The 17,892-nt window shown below is 39.9% G+C and overlaps 4 protein-coding genes across 5 annotated transcripts; 2 read left to right on the forward strand and 2 right to left on the reverse strand.

Annotated features, from left to right (window-relative positions):
* Nucleotides 1-305: 305 nt before the first annotated feature.
* LOC114518327 (integrator complex subunit 3-like) lies at nt 306-4,224 on the reverse strand. Its single transcript, XM_028538304.1, has one exon. The coding sequence runs from the start codon at nt 3,975-3,977 to the stop codon at nt 873-875; it is 3,105 nt and encodes a 1,034-aa protein (XP_028394105.1). The 5' UTR covers nt 3,978-4,224; the 3' UTR covers nt 306-872.
* Nucleotides 4,225-4,499: 275 nt separating this feature from the next.
* On the forward strand, nt 4,500-6,271 carry LOC114518231 (50S ribosomal protein L20-like). The gene is made up of 5 exons (XM_028538190.1): nt 4,500-4,677; nt 4,921-5,037; nt 5,120-5,197; nt 5,298-5,363; nt 5,437-6,271. The coding sequence occupies exons 1-5, from the start codon at nt 4,615-4,617 to the stop codon at nt 5,494-5,496; spliced, it is 384 nt and encodes a 127-aa protein (XP_028393991.1). The 5' UTR covers nt 4,500-4,614; the 3' UTR covers nt 5,497-6,271.
* Nucleotides 6,272-6,330: 59 nt separating this feature from the next.
* LOC114518224 (pre-mRNA 3' end processing protein WDR33-like) lies at nt 6,331-14,966 on the forward strand. Of its 2 annotated transcripts, XM_028538184.1 has the most exons (15): nt 6,331-6,347; nt 6,714-7,169; nt 7,264-7,332; nt 7,535-7,639; nt 7,727-7,822; nt 7,959-8,110; nt 9,733-9,830; nt 10,712-10,838; nt 11,000-11,151; nt 11,243-11,321; nt 11,392-11,502; nt 11,577-11,665; nt 11,770-11,928; nt 12,035-12,184; nt 12,259-14,966. In XM_028538184.1, the coding sequence occupies exons 2-15, from the start codon at nt 6,765-6,767 to the stop codon at nt 14,622-14,624; spliced, it is 4,158 nt and encodes a 1,385-aa protein (XP_028393985.1). In that variant the 5' UTR covers nt 6,331-6,347; nt 6,714-6,764; the 3' UTR covers nt 14,625-14,966. The 2 variants fall into 2 exon arrangements, with proteins under 2 accessions (XP_028393985.1, XP_028393984.1); XM_028538183.1 differs by lacking the exon at nt 6,331-6,347 and having other exon boundaries at nt 6,548-7,169.
* A 61-nt stretch (nt 14,967-15,027) lies between these two features.
* Nucleotides 15,028-17,538, reverse strand: LOC114518229 (probable glycosyltransferase STELLO1). Its single transcript, XM_028538188.1, has 2 exons — nt 17,018-17,538; nt 15,028-16,058 (listed from the first exon to the last, which is right to left on the reverse strand). Exons 1-2 carry the CDS (start codon nt 17,392-17,394, stop codon nt 15,044-15,046), a joined length of 1,392 nt encoding a protein of 463 aa, XP_028393989.1. The 5' UTR covers nt 17,395-17,538; the 3' UTR covers nt 15,028-15,043.
* Between the last annotated feature and the right edge of the window lie 354 nt (nt 17,539-17,892).

Here is a 17,892-nt window from a genome sequence, read left to right on the forward strand (position 1 = left end):
AGATTGTTGAAAACAGAGAAAAAATAGACAACACTTCCATTCCTAATTATTGCAAGGTTTGTGGTTTTAGAATCTCTCTAGATTTAATTGGCTTCAATTTGTCTGATTTTTAATTAACCAATTCCCAGCAGACCTTTCGCGTTTGTATTCTACCCATTCCCTTTGCCTCGCGACAATCTTTTTTCACACCAAAACCAACCAATTATTTTTCTTTCAGTTCAAGAAAACACCCTTCGCATAATTTTCAAGACTACGTGGTATGTATACTATTTTTCGTGAAAATCAATAATCATAAATGCATGCAAGCAAAAACACATTCGTTGTTTAAATACAATGTCAATGTGAAACACTTTCAATACAAACTAAACAAAATACTGATCGTACAACGTCTTGTTCCAATTCATCGCAAACAAGTCAAACTTTCGCGTAAACGTGTCAAGCGTACATATAAAGACTGATTATGGAGTAATGTGCACGAAAAAAAGAAAGATCAGATTAATTTTTGGAGTTATAGTAAACACGACTTGTTTGCAAATGAATGGGAACTAGACTCTAAGGTATAATGGTCGTGAAATTTGAATAATATGTAAGAACTGTTTACTGTTCTTCCGTTTTGTTGAACAATTTCTCATAGTAAGTTTAGACCTTGGTAAGATTGAGCTGTTTTCAATTCCTATTTCGTCCCATGCACAAGTAGATGAGATTAGAAAAATAAACTAACTCGTACTGCATTGAAACCTCGGTACAACTGATTGTTATGGTGCCACACATCCAATTACAATGTGCACGATATGTAAAGTTCGAAAGATCAACTACGTGCAAAACGTGAACCGTGTGAAACTATAAACTGTGAATTTCCTAAAACTACATCCTCATTCATCGCTGTCGTCGGAATCAAAGTCCGGGCTTTGTTTCCGCTTTCGTTTTGCAGGTCTCTTTCGTGGTTCCTCTTCATCACTCTCCGAGCTCGAGTCCGCCTCGGCAATTTGTGTTGCAACAATTTTCGACATTCTGTTGTTTCTTCTTCTCGTTTCCTGTCCTTCACAAACGGAGAACAGCAGCTGGAATTTCTGCTGAATGGAATTCGAACAATGCTGTTTCACTTTCTCGAGTGCGCGCTTAACTACCTCTTGTTTGAAGAAGTCCAAGTTCTGCTGCTGTTGACAAAGCTCATAAAAGCATTCTAGTTGAACCAGTATTTGTTCCATGGTTGGTTGGTTTTGGTTTCCACCTTTCAGCTGTCGTCTACGGTTACCCGAAGATGACAGATTCTTCTCGATGTGGTTACAAACGATCTTTGCCAGCTCTTTACTTTCATCAAAACTCCAGTAGCGCAGCAAACATGTGCTGAGTTGTTTTGGCTTTTCTTTGATGGAAGCCGGGCATTCCATACAGAGCAGCGAGGCTACAATCTCTGGGGTAAGATCTGCCCCTTTTAGCAGAAGCAGTATGTTTGAAATAGCTTCAGAGTGAATACTTGGCTTTAATAATGGTAACAGTTTTAGAAAGCATTCCACGGGCGGGTCCTCTGCACAAAGCAACTGCCATACGTTATATTGCTCAAAGGATTCCCAAGACAACGACTCCTTCAATACTTCGAACACATTATCTTCGCCGAATATCACCAGATCACGCAAGACTACTTCGTGAAGCAACTCTCTCAGCTGTAAAGGATCAACAATAGCGACCATGAGATGAAGCATTTCTATATTTCCAATGAGATCTTTGGAGAACTTTCGATACAATGGAGGCGCTAGGAACACAAACAATCGTGGGTCATAAGCTTGGCATAGTTTCATATCTTCCAAAAGGCTTGCAGAAATGCTCTTGAAATCTTTCATTGTTCGAATGAACTCTTCATAAACAGAAAGATTTTCTTCATCTTGCTCGCTGGCCATTAGATAGTACAGTAAGTGATAACCAAGTTTTGGTTCTAGAGATTTCATCTCTTGCAACAGCTTAACAATAGTTTCTTTCTTCCCAATGCCATAAGTATGAATCAGCTTCGCAAACAACGTATACAGTGGACCCTCCAAAGAATCTTGAAGTTCTCGATCAGTTACTGTTTCTGGGAGGCAAAATTGATAGTAATCCTCAACCATGCTGTTGTTTAGACAGGTTGCTAATGCACTGTTCATTTCATCATCAAAATCATTCAGGTTGAGTACCATAGCCACAATGCTCTCCATGGTGTCACACCTAACACCAACATTGCTCTCTTGGTGTAACTTCAGGACCATATCTCGAAGGTCTTCATCCAACTTCTCAAGCTCATCAAAGTCAACTGCATCACTCTCGACCTCATCTTCTTCATCTTTGTCATCAGCTCCCTTCTCCAAAACAGCAGATCTGAATCTTCCATCTCGAAGTTTAACACTTCCTTTCTCGCCATTTATCTGAACATCAGCTTCATCCTCAGTGTCAGAAAACTTTGCATCACTTGTACCCTCAGTTGCATCAGAATCTGATTGACTATCCAAGTTCACAACAGGACCACTTTCACTAGTGTCCATTTTCCCAGCAGATAAAGAGTCTGGTAGCTTCCTAGAGGAAGTACCATTCACTTGGAAAAACTCAGGAAAAGTGCTACGAACTAGATTTTTTAGTTCTAATCCCATGCGCTGGTTATCAATAATTGGCATGATAGTGCTCACAACTTTTTTGGACAAAATAGTCTTAAAAGCATTTCCAACACATTCCTTTGATGGTTGACCCTGCTGAAAGTACTCAAGTGCTGATCTACAAAGAAAGTCAAGTAGAGTAGCAGTAAGCTGGGAGTGGCTTCTCAATGAATGATGCATTACCAATATTCCAGGCTCAATGTTCATGATATTATCTGTGTCTACTTGGTAAAACAACCAATCATAGAACAGTGCCAACTTTGCATTTGCACCGTTCACACTATTTGTACATGTTGATAAAAGCCAACCGATAAGTGTCCATCGTTGAGTTATATCTGAGCTAAGTATTTCATTGGAAGGATGAACAACGCCACATATGTACCGGATGAGATCTATACGGAGACTTTGACTCTCTGGTGAACTAAAATACTGCCTCTGAAACCATTCAAGATATCTTTTTTGCTGTCCGAACTTTACTTTTGAAGTCAAAAAACCTATCTTGTTTTCCATATCAGGTGTCAGCCGACATGCCAGGTACTTGCGAGGGGTACGCACATTTAAAAGTTGACCGATACCAGTAAACTGGGAACTTAATGACTTTGGATTATGTAGCATATCTTTCCAGAGAATCTTCATTTCAGGGATCTTTGAAACATTCTGCAGCAGCCTTACCAAGTCCCGACCAATTGGCATGCAATCATTGAATCGTTCACGTAGGATGGAGACACAGAAGGTGACCTCCTTTTGTCGTAAGGCTTTGTATGAACCTGCAGTATGGTCAACAATCAATCGCAAGAAGCTGTACAGTACAACAGCAAGTAATTGGGGGAATTTCTGTAGCCAGTTTCGGTGCTGTGTAAACAAGGTCAGAAGTGATTCTGCAAGCCAAATGTTGGTGGCATGTAAGTCCCCACCAGCCACTTGCTTTAGCAGAGCATGACAAATGGCATCAGCCCCACCAATGTTTGACACAACAAATTGTGATGTCAACCAAATAATCTGGGTTTTTACCATATCTGTCAACCGAATGTACCTCTCCGAGATCAATTGTAGCAATTTATTGACAATCAAAACCATGGAATCTCGGCTCACCAGATTGAGGTCCCTAAATGCATTGTGAGCACTGTTTGATTCAGTGAGTATAATATGAAGTAACCCCAGGCACACTTCCTCATTTGAACCCTTTGATACTGCAGCACTCAAGGCATCATGGGCTTGCTTTTCGGACAAATCTTTTGTAAGATCATTGACAATTTTTCTGCATTTCTCCAAATTTTCTTCCAATGCATCTTGTGGTGTCAATGAATTTGAAACATAAAAGCGGGACTTTGGTTTTTCGACGTTTCCCGCGCTCATATCGTCACAACTCGGCACTAATCCCCGCGCAAAATAAACATTAGCCCCCGTCACGGCTCACGACACTCACTCCTCAAAATCGTTCTACTTGCCTAAATAATCCATTTAATACGGCAATTCCGGGGGCAAAACACAGTCCCGCACATCACATTGTTAATCTGTAGGTAAGAAAATAACTTTTATGCGAAAAAGTCTTTTAAAAAGCAAATACGAAGCAGAAATTAGTGGTTAATCGTTTCGAAACATGTGTTGCAGATTTTCTGGCCCATATTGCAACGCGGCCGCTTTAAATACGTCGCCTGAGGAATCTTGGGAAGGGTGAAACTAAAATCTGGAAGAAACGGACTCTTATAACTTTCGGTGAACTGGATTTTATCTTAAATAGACAATTTTCATTGTGAAATACGTTGTACTAGCCAATTCTTTTAGCATTGTTTTAACGCGTGTTGTTTCAGCATAATACTACACGTCTTTTGTATAGGGAAATTAAATATATGGCTTTCATTTTCTTTCGAAAAATAGTCATGTGTGGTTGGCCATGTGTTTGTGTTCGGTCATGGAATTCAATACACGGGTGAGAAGCCTGAGTTCTAGAGTCAATTTTACTGAGAAAACGGCAGTATAGCAGAGATTGATAATGGTTCGAGGTGGTCCAGCGAATAGAGCTGTTAAAAGAGCAAAAGTATTTGCCCTCGCTAAGGTACAATATTTAAAAAATAATATCGTATATCAAAAATAATATGATGTTGAAAAAAAATTTAAAAAATGCTGTTTCATGGAAATACATCCTAGGGGGTTCAATGGGATGTTGATTGGGTACCATGGTGTCTTTTGGGAACATTTATGGAGTGAACCAGCATCAGCTACTTCTAAAAATAAACTAGTGTTAAACTAGTGTTTGATGTATTTCCCTATCACGTATATGTACCATTTTTTAATATAGTCATTTGGTGCGAAGGGTCGTTCAAAAAATGTATATAGCTTGGCTGTGCGGATGGTACAAAAGAGCTTACAAAGACAGTATGTTGCTAGAAAGAATACCAAACGGGACATGCGATCTGTATGTTTTGAATCTGCTATTTATACATTATAATAATTTTGTACTGTTCCCCCATTGTATATTTTCCCTCACTTATTTTCAGCTGTGGATCACTCGTATTAATATTGCGGCAAGGGAACACCATGTTCCTTACAGTGTCTTCATGAATCAATTGACCAAGGTAAAAATATATATGGTGTTCAAAGTGAAAATTATTTATTATTGCTTGTTGGTATGTGAAGGAATCTTAGCTGATTCTAGAATGTTTCCTTATAATGCAGAACAACATCCAATTGAACAGGAAGATGCTGTCTGAGCTAGCTATCCATGAACCAAGGACATTCAAGGTACTGATGCATTTTTGTGAATCTAAAGTTAAATGCAATAAAGACTATTCTCATCATCCCTGAATTCCTACAGGCATTTGCAGATTTTGCAAGAGAAAAACAAAAGGATGGTTTGAGAGCTGCTTTCAAGTGATTGACAGGAATTACGGTCAGAAAAGGATTATCAAGGCTGCGATTAAACATCTGGCCCAAAAATTATTGCAAAAGCAATATCTCTCAACAGATGTAAAAAACAATATGGAATTGGTTCTGTTCAGTTGCACTCTATCAGACAATTTGCCATTACAACTAATCCAAATTTTGTATTTATTTTCTTTTAGTTCTTTATCTGCAAATAATTACAATTCAGTGAATAGTTATCACCCTATAATTATAACCCTATTTACATTGTCTATAAAAAAATTGTTAATTTTAGTTCAGACCAAAATATTGTAGGATGAATCACTGGTTATCAAGTACGATAGTGACTTCTATAGCAATTTCATTCATTTGTCATTCATTTTAGCGTCTAGAACCAGGCAAATCTGTTCATCACACGAAAAATCAGGCGTTGCATAATCCATTGTCAGCAAAATATGCGAATATATGTTGTTGATAACGTCCATAACCAACTCCCAAAATTAGAAAATCTACTTTTTTTGTCCCTGTCGAAAACGTAAAGCACCACGCTTAGTAATGCCACTGAAATATACCCATAAAAGCAAATGCACAATCCCAAAGTCCACGAAAGACCAAAGTTCATACAAATTGTCCATAACAACAACATTGAAGATAATACCAGAACAGCCTTGAAAATAACTGCTTTCAAAACAGGCAAGCCAACCAGAATGAACAGTAATAATTTCAAAATATTCATTTTGTATTAACTAACGTTAAAGTATTTTTAATACCCATATTCGTTTAATAAATATAAAATTTTATAAAAATAGTTTTACATCTTTTACAGTTTCACATCGGCTGGAAGTTGGATGAAAATTTTTGGAAGTTAGCATTCTGTTTGTAACTATATTACTATAGATTGCAGTTTATAACATAACTCTTAAAAATTAGAAAACTAGGAAAAATTTCTCAATTCCGAAGTAAATTTGAAAGTAATCTCAAAGCAAAAAACCTAATATTATATATTAATTTTTTTAAACATTTCTCAAAAGCTTTAATAAAGAAATACGAAGTTGAGAAATTATCAGAGAGAAATTGGAAGCACGAATGAGCGTCAATTGAGGCATGCGCAATTGCCAAAACACGTGACTGCAGCGACCACGATGTTGGCGAAAATGGCGGCATTTGCAGGAAAAAGTTTTCACGAAATGAACAGTCTTATTTCGCGTTTTTTGTGGCTTTTTTCTTCAGCTATGTAACAGAAGAAGAACTTAGAAGAAAGCGAAGTATTTTTCTGAAAAAATGATGTACGTTGATCCGACCTCGCAGTACAAATTCGTCGCAAAAACCGCGGCAAATCTGCCAGGTCTTGAAGCGTCATCGACGATTACAAATATTGCAAACGATGCTGCAACGGTCCCCACAACCGAGAGCACTTCTCCGACTACCGTTCAGGCACCACCTAATACTGCTACACACTTTCAAGCACCAGAGCATGCCCAAAAACAGGCAGTTCTGCTCCAAAACGCTGGCGTTGTTGGTACAGTACAATCTGGTCAAATTCCCCCAGCAGCAGCAGCACAATTGGCACAAGGTGTCGCCGCTGGGATACCTGGACAAGGTCTAACCTATGATGGGAAAAGGATGAGAAAAACTATGCAAAGAAGAACGGTTGATTATAATTCATCAGTCATCCGATTCTTAGAGGTGTGAAAGCTAGCTGTTGTGGAAGCCTTCCATTTCTATTTTGCTCTGTGCATTTGCCATTTATTAAAGCTGTGTTTTTGAATTTCATTTTCAGAGTAGAAAATGGTTCAAGAGCTCACGAAATCAGCATACTTTGCAACCTCAAGAAATATACAATGTTGATGTAAGAATATATTATTATAAGTGAACATTGTCACATTGATAGAACTGCCTTATTCCCCATAAATCCTGTTTTATATTTCCAGGATAAGAGAGATAATATATTTTCAAAGAATCATGCAGTTCTATCCATTACAAATGATTCACTAATACATCCTTAGCCCTAACACCTGACATTCTATGATTGTACCATCATTGTTTTATAGATTGTACCACCCTGTGGTTACATCAAGAATCCAATGAATGCTGTCACAACCAAGTTTGTACGGACCTCTACAAATAAACTACGTTGCCCCATATTTTGCGTTGTGGTGAGTATTGTGTATATTTTCACTAGAGTCTACCATGTGTCATTAAATTACTATTGATATATAATTTCCTTATCATCATTCTTTTAGTGGACCCCAGAAGGGCGTCGCTTAGTCACAGGCGCATCTAGTGGAGAATTCACGTTATGGAATGGACTAACATTTAACTTTGAGACAATTTTACAGGTATAATATATGATTCAAGCTTTTTTTAAGGTACATGTACCCCAATAATTGCCTATCACCATGAAAAGGACTAATTAAGTTTAAATATAAAATCAAGTCTTCTTCATCTCTAATTTGAATCTTCAATGTCACTTAGGCTCATGATCGAGCTGTACGCTCCATGGTATGGAGTAATAACGACCTATGGTTATTGACTGGTGACCATGGTGGTTTTGTGAAATATTGGCAGTCAAATATGAACAATGTTAAGATGTACGAAGCACATAAAGAACCTGTTCGAGGACTAAGGTGGGCATGGAACTCCAGTGTTTCAAAATCCAACTGGATTTCATTTTTCATAGGCTATCATAAATTTAGATTAGAAAATATTCATTCTTTGTTCTTGTTAGTTTATTGTAGATCCATATGTTTTGATATATTTACTTTCGTATGTTTTGATATATTTACTTCTATCATATTTTTATTGAAAGGTATATTTATGAGAATTAAAATAAAACAAAATATATTACTTGATTGACATAGATTTAAATCGGCTATTTTATCATGAATGTTTCATAGAATAGCTGTACTAGAAGTATGGCTGGAATTCTGTGAATTATTCAAAAACTGAAATAGTCCATTTTTATCTTTTTAAAATGAATCTTAAGCATCCTTCTTAAGCGATCCCCCATCCTTTCTTCCTCTGCATCATTAGCATTCATGAGGTATCTCCATATCTCTTGTTTTTTGTCTTGTATCTATCCTAATGACTTATGTTTTCTTCATGAAAAAGCCATTGCATTCAGCATATTGCAGATTATCATATGATTTGATGAAAAACAATTGTATGATGGTCATATCTTCAAAAATTATATTCATTGAACCATTCCCTTGTATCTTCATTTGTTTCTCTTTTTCCATGTGTCAACCTCTTGTCATTATTTATATCCTGTTGGTTATTGTGATTACTTGTGGTAGTCTTGATCCATAATCGATTTGATTGAGATTGATTACATTTATCCTTCCATGTATGCATTTGAAATAACTATGAACAAGCTTATAGCCTTACATTTCATGACTGCTGTATGTATGGTAATGTTTTCCTGTGAAATGTTAAAAAACAGCTTTGCATTAAAACTAAACATATATTGAGCTGGGATTTGATTTCCGCAAAAGTAACATTGAAATGTACTGACAGTTCTTCCCACTCTAACTTTACTACTTTGTGATATTGAATTGTTCAACCTTCCTACATTAAGTACAATTAAAATGACTTTGGAAAATTTTACTGAATAATCTGACCATTTCTGGTAATGATTGTGGACAGATCTTAATTCCTCAGAATGGTTAAATCCTTATTTGCCTTGTGCTTTAACAATTGATACCCAACAAGAGACCAAGAAGATATTTTAATTTCATATTAACACACTTCATATTTACCGACTTGTCAATTAACATAACCAACATCATCACGCACTGACGGAATTTTCAAAACTGGATCATATGTCTTCATTACTTTGTTCCTGTGATTTCCTATTTCTTGATTAGTTTGATACTCTACACAATACGCTTGTATCCTAATCAATTTTGTAGATTGTGAATTCATTCGTTTCATTTTATCTCGGTGATAAATCTACTAAATGTATAAAGACACACTAACTTGCATAAAACGGGAAATTTCTAAATAATAAACGTATGGTTTGATCCTACTCTGGGTTGGGAAATTTCTTGGGTCTATAGTGGTTACGTAGGTTTTATTAGATTAATATTATTAACGTTGTTCAACGAAGCGATATGCGACTTTAGTAAAAAGGTTAACGTGTTCTTAGTATACAAAGCATATTACAAACATCTTGAGTAAGCGACAATTCAAGGGTCAAGAGTTTGCGCAAACAGTATTCTATAGTAGTTTTTCTCATTACACTACATAGTTTTTCTCCGTCCGACAACAAATTTGCGTCGTGTTCCGACGATGGTCTGGTGAAAGTCTGGGACTTTTACAGATGTATTGAAGAGCGAGAGTTGAAAGGTTGGTATATTTTCTCACAACATTAACCAACGAGTCCCATCTTAGATTCCTATCTTTCCGTGAAAAACAATCTATAAATGTTGAAAGATCGAGGTCTTATATAAGGTGTAGTCATTCAACGCATGGGAGCGGTAGAATTTGGCCATCATGAAATTGGCAGTTGCAAAGACATGCCCTATTTTAATATTAACGTGTCAAAGTACGTGGCATATGTATAAACCTGTACCTCTGGCCAAATGGATATCACATTTCACCTAAGTGGAGGTCACATCTCATTGATACTCCCACCAGGAGTAAATATTCCATATTTGGACAGAGTTTTCGTGCTCCGAGAGTGCCGCATTAAAAACAATAGATAATTAGGCATTTCTGCGGACTAGCCCTTCGTAACCGGAGAAACGTCACGTCTCAAGAAAGTGCTAGGAAAGGTGTTCTCGAGTTGTTGAAGTATACACGGCAAACTAAGGGACAAACAGCAGTATTTTAACATTTATTAAAAGCAAATGACAACGTTTTTCTATGTTCGTTGCATATGTTCGCGATTACAACCGTCTTCCCTCAAAGAATTAGATAGACCTACTGTGCTAAAATCTAAATATCTAGTCCTAGCATTCACCTCGCGTTTCTGTTTTTATAAGTCCGGGCATACACATAAGACACACAGGATTATTGGGTACAGTCTCACAGTCTGGAATGGAGATAACGAAAATATACTACTAGTTAAAAAATATATATAACAAGCAACGAGTCTGCAGATCACGAACCCTTCGCCTAAACGTTTTTTCCTTGTCAGGTTATCCTGGCCAAATACAAACAAGAAGTAGATTTAAGTTCTCCACGATCTTTAAGATTCTGTTGAATAAAAATTAACGTTTTGTTAGGTCATGGCGCGGATGTAAAATGTGTTGATTGGCATCCAACAAAAGGTCTTATCGTTTCTGGTAGTAAAGACAGTCAACAACCAGTTAAACTCTGGGATCCTAAAACTGGAAATAGTATAACTACACTGTGAGTATGTGATAATTATAGATAATATATAGGAGCACTTTATGATGTCTATGAGTTAAGATGGCTTTCAGCGCGTTGAGTTAAATGCTTCATTTGCTTCATTTAAGTTTAATATAGCTCTTATCAGTAGTCCGCATTTGATATTTTTTCGATCATACTAGGCATTGTCATAAAAGTACAGTGATGACAGCAAAATGGAACAAAAACGGAAATTGGTTGGTAACTGGTTCAAGGGACCATCTGCTGAAGTTATTCGATATCCGTATGATGAAAGAACTACAGACATTCCGTGGACATAAGAAAGAAGCGACAGGTTCCGTTACTTCATAAAATGATAAAAGGACCATTTGAGTACGTTTTTTTTTTGGGGAAAAATACAAGCGAAAATATGTCTTTAATTTTAGTGGTTGCTTGGCATCCTGTTCATGAAACGCTGTTTGCGAGTGGAGGGTCAGATGGCTCGCTCATGTTTTGGTTGACTGGGTATGTTTTATCAAATAATAATGTTATTTGATAGCCGAAGAAATGATTTTTTTAAACGTTTGATTTTCAGTGTCGATGAGAAAGCAGGGACCATGGACAAAGCCCATGAAGGCATTGTTTGGAGTCTCTCGTGGCATCCTCTTGGGCACATACTATGCTCGGGATCTAACGATCATACAAGGTAGAATGGTATTGATAACCGGTGTGTGAGCGTTCACCTATGAATTGGTCTTAAACTTTATTTTTATGTTGCAGCAAATTTTGGGCAAGAAATCGTCCGGGTGACACGATGATCGATAAATATAACCTGGACATTCAAGGAAGTCAGGAGGATGGAGATTTTAGTACGTTTCAAAATTAACGCAGTCCACTCTGTAGCTAGATCATTTGTTTCTGGGCTCTCTTGCAAAATATTTATGTTAATGTTCATTCTTCTATGATCCGTTAGCGAGCGAGGAGGGAACATCTCACGCATCTGTACCAGCGCTTGCGGCGTATGATGCAAGTCAAGTCATTCCAGGAGTTGGACTTCCTGTCACAGCTAGCAATGTTGTTCTCCCTGACTCCAGAGATGTTGATGCACATTTGTATGGAGAATCCGGTAAAGGTAGATATGAAGTTGCAGTTTATCATGTTACTTCGTGCCGGCCTGCCTGCCTGCCTGCTTGTATGTATAATTCGGGCGATCAACTTCTAGTTTATCCCATTCTTAGATAAGATGGCGGTTGGTAAACCATCAACGGCGACTTCATCAGAACTCCCGTATCCACCAGCTTTCTCTCGTTCTAACTTTGAAAATCGTTTTGGTATCCCGGGCCTTGATATGCCAAACGCAAATATCCAAATTAAACAAGAAAATGACGGTAATTCTTGCAACAATTTATAAAACCACTAAAAGTGTCCAAAATCAATCAATTTCCTTTCGGTTTTTATATAGGGTACAAAATTTCAAACCTTCGGGAACCACCTAAACTTCGTTTGCCCACGCGTCTTCCGATTCCGCCAAATCAGAGCCACTATCCACCTTCAGGGATTCGCCCACCTCTTACAAACCATCCAGGTAACCATCCACCATTTGGACCCAGACATGGATTTGATTTTCGCGGACCATCCGGGCCGAGAATTGGAGATCCAAATGCAAATTTTGGACCAGCGGGTTCATTCCCGCCAAACCAATATGCGCGTTTCCCTGGTCCACGTGGTGGCATGCATGAAGGGCCAAGAGGTGGTTTTGGAGCCCAAAGAGGGCCGCACCCTGGGCCATGGAGTGGACCGCATCATGCATCACGTGGAGGCCCGTTTGAACCTTACGGACCCCAAGGGGGACCGAACCCCCAGAACAAACCCCCTAATAACTATGGGCATAGAGATGGACAACATGAAGGGCCACGGCCACATGGAGATCCATCCAGTCCCCATGTACGTCCAGATGGCCCTTATGGTGTCCCAAGGTCTCACGACATCTCTATCAGTCAGTATGGACCTCATGGAGGAACCCAATCACGGGGAGCCCCAAACAGTTCTAACATGCGTTCAGAGGACTCCCATGGAGGACCAAAGCCGCCCTTGAATATTCCTGGTCGGCACGATGGTCCGCAAGGAGAGCCACATGGACTGTCAGCTGATTCCAATGCACGTGCAGATCACCCGCATGAAGGCCAAAGACCAGGGCGACGTGGTCCCAACGTGCGTTCAGAGGAGCGTCATTATGGAGCGTCAAGGCAAAACGATTCTGCTCCAGACGGCATAAAAGAAGAGCCACGAAGAGATAGCACATCAGGGGGCTCAAGACCAAGAGACGATTCACACGATGGATCGCATGAAGGACAGCATGAAACACCACATGGAGGATCAAGATCAACCGATTTCCCCCCAGGACAACATGGACCAAGAGACGGGCCACGTGGAGGCCCGAGACCCCCTCTGAACATCCCGCCTACGAACTTCTCTACGTCAAGCCAACATGGACCAAGAGACGGTACACGGGATGGGCCACGACCACGAGGACTCCAGAACGATTCCAGTATACGTCCCGATGGCCCCCGTGGAGACCCCAGGCCACCCCTAAATATACCTCTTGGTCCTTCGAGCCCACGAGATAGCTCGAACTTTGGACCTCGAACGGTAAACAACGACACAGGTCGTTCGTTTGGACCGCGCGGTTCTAGACCTCCGCATTTTCAAAAGCCACGTCCGGGTCAACCGAAAGCGGAGCTGAAATCACCAGAAGGTGATCATCGTGGAGCCTCAGAAGCGAGGGAAAGTTTCTTGAGAAGAAGTCGTGACAATTCACCACGAGATAGTCCTCCAGTGAAGCAAGAGCGCCGCACCTCTGACCCGGACGCACCTGGAATCCTAGGTGATTTTCAAACACACATCCAAGAATTGCAACGCGGTATGTTAACGTTGGAGAACATTACAAGCTCTGCAGTTGGGCGTCTCTTTCGACCCCCACAGCCGGACATGGCTGGTCCGGATCGACCACCTCATGGTAGATCCGATATGGACCGGCATCACGGTCCTGATTCAGGCCGTGGCATTGGAAGAAAAGGGGATCGTGATAGATCCGAAGCGGACCGACGTGGAGACCGACCGCCGTATGAGTCGCGTGATAGACAAGACCGTTCGTCACGAGATCGCCCAGGGGACAGTGACCGCCCACCCTTCGACAGGTCAGAAATGGGCCTAAAAGAAGAACGTTCTTCTCATGATAGATCAGACATGAGCCGCCCTAAAGATCGGCCATCATTTGAGGGTTTTTCAGGGGATCGTCCTTCGAGAAGTGGTGGTCGCAACTCGTTCGACCGTCAGGACTCTGGGCGACAATCAGATGGTTCGTTTTCAGATGAAAAGGATCTGCCCGTTAATGAAAAACCTGGACTATTACCAATACCTGACATGTTTCTTGCCCGAGGTCCGCCATCTCATGACGGTCCCCCACATGACTCTGGATCGAGCAATCACCGTCCACCTGATAGAAGACGAGATCATGGTCGATTTCAGGACGGCCGGAATGATATACGTTCCGATAAACAAGGATTTGGTAGAGGACCCCGAGATCAACCCCACACCGAAACGATACAAGGAAAATCCGGAGGAGGTCGTAATGATGGGCCACAGGCTGCAGGGGAAACCGGAATTAAACCTCTTATGAGTCTATTGGATGCTCCCCCTGTAAATCTCGGTAGCCCCCCAGGGCACGGTAATGTTGAAAACCGGGGAAGGAAGCGGTCAATGGAACATGAATTTGACCGACCACCTAAACGGATGGGAACAGGTGACAACCGAGAGAGACATCGGTAGAGCAAGAAAATTGGTCAAGACTGTGACACTGAATACTTTCAAAAATACCACAACGTTGTACTCGAGTGGTCAAAGAACGCTGATGATGTCGTTTAAGATCTGCGTCGTAAACACAAAACTACGGTCCACTCGGTGATTAAAACAACGAACAATCGACCTAGTCAGTAAATGTTCATTGTAAAAATAGTTTGGTTAAGCTACTGATAATTTTGTTCTTGCAGATTTTGAATCAGAGTAAACTAATTTATGGTTTTTTATTAAACCAATTCTCACAAATTTAGTGTCTCACGAGTCTTGTGAATTGACACGCAAATAGAAAAAGATACTACACGCAACTACTGCTTACAATAAATATGGTTAAACTAATGAAATAAAAAGCGTTAGTAAGCAATAGAAAACGTCATAAAAACGAGAATGAACTAAAAAATATTCTTGAGTTTTTTCCCCAAACCATTATACGATGATGGTTTTTCTTTGAATCTCAGAACTTTCGGTGGCTCTAATACCTTTCTACATGGGACTTTTTGATCTTGTAATTCGGGTATCTTATACCCTATACTGATAAGATCCGACAACCATGCTTTCATAACATGCGCATCGATTGGCTCAAGGAATTTTTCTTTCACGCAAGCGACTGTTAATTCTAGAATTCGGTCAAAAAAGTGGGTTTTTGTCGTGTTCCATTTCCTTAGGAAAGCGATAAAACGCCCTGCGTCGTGGTAAAGCGCTTTCTCGTCGATAAAATCGTCAAGATAGCTGTGCGCATTTCTCTCTTGGTATGCATTAGGTCCGAAAAACGCCAAATAACCATCAATTTCTTCCAAAATGCGCTTATCCAAATAGGCCCGCCAAATATCAGTAACCCGCATCGCAGGTCCGGGTGGCATCATTAGTCCCCAAAATGCATCATATAAGAACAACGTATTCTGAGAATTAAACGGGGCATAGCTTCCTCGGGGCAATAAGACTGGCGGTGCATTTGAGTCGAATTCAACATCGAGTTTAACTCCACTATCCTTGCGAGTCAAACGGAATATAGCGTCCACATCCGGATCCCCGTTGACCACACCTTGTTGTATGAGTGGCATAACCTCCCCGCATTTTACAAACGTGTGTTGCACTGGATCACCAATATTCTCTAGGGGGTACCCTCTTGGCCATATACTCGATTGCCCAAAATGTTCGTAAATGTTAATGGTAGTGCGATTACTGGCGTAAACCAGAAAATCGCCTTTGCCTTCTGGTCTGAATCCAATGTTTCCGTCATATGGGTAGTTGTCATCATCCGTCTCGTAGATAATTTTGGCGCCGTGTTCGATAGCATAAAGGTAGCCGATGGTTTTCCGTGAATAACTCTTAAAAGGTAGGAGATCAGTAGTTCTGTAACCCAGTTGCTTCTGTTTCTCCACGCTGAGGAACACCACATTTGGGTAGCTAAACATAAATAATATAGTCTGCGTAAGAAGATTAAAATATGGATTAAAAGTAAAAGTTTTTATTTTTTTCTTGCGGTCCGAATTCATATTTCAGCGTTTCCTGCAATCTGATTGGCAACGCGAGCGGTCCGTATGAGGCCGTACGGAGCGCGCGAGATTTAAAAGCACAGAGCCAACGCTAAACTAATTCGGCCGCAAGAAAAAAAATCTATCATATTTAACAGTTAGTCGGTCCGTATTGGGAAATATTTCCCTTGGGCTCAAAAACGTCTCTCCGCCGAAATATTTTCCTATACGGACCTCCAATCTGGTAAATAACATATTTATGTATCCATGGTCAAACGACCTTTTGTGTTCTTTCTACAGAAGGTAAAGTACCCCTAATTGAAATAAAGCACCCCTATAATTGAAATAAAGCACCCTGTCGCGTAATATTGAAAGCGAGAGATGCTTGATTTCATTTGAATGCGCTGAGAAGGAACAGCGTCGCTGTCCTCCATGGATATCGCGTGTTTTGCATGTACGTATACGCACGTAAAAGTTTAAAATAATTTAAATTTGATTTTTGCTGACTATTGATGAAAATCTGTTAGTCTCCACTTACGGCAAATATCTAGCATGTTTGATAATTTCTGCCTCGCGTGCCGAAATCTTTCCGTGTGCGGCAAACTGAAAGCTATCTGCTTATGGATTGTCTTAACAGCGCATGCGTAATAGACGAAAGCGAACATCCAAGATAGCGGTGCAAACAAAGCAAAACGAATTGGTGGCTGAGGCCATATTGGAAGACAAACTGGTTGATTTTGGCTAGAATACAGGTGTTTATACGATGTGAATTCTACAGATTTTAGAAACAGAGAGAAACGGGAATGCGCTATTGCAGAAATAGCTAGTAAGCTTTCTGAAGCAATACGACGTCGGAATGTGAACAGCGCGCAATCCCATTATTTCACTTACCCCCAGTCCTTCGGTGTCTTGATGTCAGCAACAACAACAAGTCTCCATTCTTTGATTTTTGATAGATTTTTCACTTGATTCGTGGGAGACGCCACTGAAGTGACAACGATCCATCTATCGTGAATTTCCTTCATGTCGGGTTTTGGTCTTTGTTCAATCTTGGACCACTGAACATCTTCTTGTAATTTTAGCCATGCTGTCGTTCCTTTCTGATCTTGTGTAAAAAATGCTGCCTGATATAATTGGTCGAAATGACAGCAAGTCCATAGGTAGAAGGTAGCTCCTATGAAGATCACTACCGGTACTATTATCGCCCGTTTCCCGTGGAACTTGTACATAGCAGTTAAAGTTTCCCGAAAGAATCGCTCAATATACATCTCACTTAGTTTCCATAGTAATTTGAGTACGTTGCAGGCTATGGCATATATAATACTTGATTGTGAAATAACCACTGAGCTATACTATAATTCCTAGGAGTTATATTATAGTTCAGTAGAAATCACCCGTTTTGTTCACGTGTTTACCCGTTGCAGGGAATAAAGGAATGAGGCTGTTTGTACCTGTTGTGAAAACTCAGATAAAAGGAATTCGACTAAAAGCCAAAACAAAGCTTTCGATTGTTAACGTATAAAAAATCAAACGAACTATCAAAGTATAAATAAAAAATAACCAGTGAAAAAATAACAGAGCCTTGTTACCATCAAGCGCGCCAGCTGATCTCATTTTATTAGTTTTATTAGCTGAGTTATTTTTGAGCTCAGATCACTTGGGCAATATGCGTGAGCAACGCTTCGCCGGAAAAATTCACTGAAAAATTGCAACTAGATTAGGAATTACACCCGAAATCCGGGAGAACATAGCGTATCAAAAGTTGT

This window comes from Dendronephthya gigantea, unplaced genomic scaffold (genome assembly GCF_004324835.1).
Source record: "Dendronephthya gigantea isolate DGI-Jeju-01 unplaced genomic scaffold, DenGig_1.0 000010F, whole genome shotgun sequence".
Taxonomy (NCBI): Eukaryota; Metazoa; Cnidaria; class Anthozoa; order Malacalcyonacea; family Nephtheidae; genus Dendronephthya; species Dendronephthya gigantea.

What these genes read in the sequence shown, in the direction of transcription:
- LOC114518327 (XM_028538304.1), bottom strand. Translation starts at nt 3,977, where the DNA reads ATGAGCGCGGGAAACGTCGAAAAACCAAAGTCCCGCTTTTATGTTTCA.
- LOC114518231 (XM_028538190.1), top strand. Translation starts at nt 4,615, where the DNA reads ATGGTTCGAGGTGGTCCAGCGAATAGAGCTGTTAAAAGAGCAAAAGTA. An exon ending in AAGTATTTGCCCTCGCTAAG is followed by an intron (nt 4,678 to 4,920) that starts GTACAATATTTA and finishes TTTTTAATATAG; the next exon opens with TCATTTGGTGCGAAGGGTCG. An exon ending in ATGAACCAAGGACATTCAAG is followed by an intron (nt 5,364 to 5,436) that starts GTACTGATGCAT and finishes GAATTCCTACAG; the next exon opens with GCATTTGCAGATTTTGCAAG.
- LOC114518224 (XM_028538184.1), top strand. Translation starts at nt 6,765, where the DNA reads ATGATGTACGTTGATCCGACCTCGCAGTACAAATTCGTCGCAAAAACC. An exon ending in CAGTCATCCGATTCTTAGAG is followed by an intron (nt 7,170 to 7,263) that starts GTGTGAAAGCTA and finishes TTTCATTTTCAG; the next exon opens with AGTAGAAAATGGTTCAAGAG. An exon ending in GGAAATAGTATAACTACACT is followed by an intron (nt 10,839 to 10,999) that starts GTGAGTATGTGA and finishes CGATCATACTAG; the next exon opens with GCATTGTCATAAAAGTACAG.
- LOC114518229 (XM_028538188.1), bottom strand. Translation starts at nt 17,394, where the DNA reads ATGTATATTGAGCGATTCTTTCGGGAAACTTTAACTGCTATGTACAAG. An exon ending in AAGACACCGAAGGACTGGGG is followed by an intron (nt 16,059 to 17,017) that starts GTAAGTGAAATA and finishes ATTTATGTTTAG; the next exon opens with CTACCCAAATGTGGTGTTCC.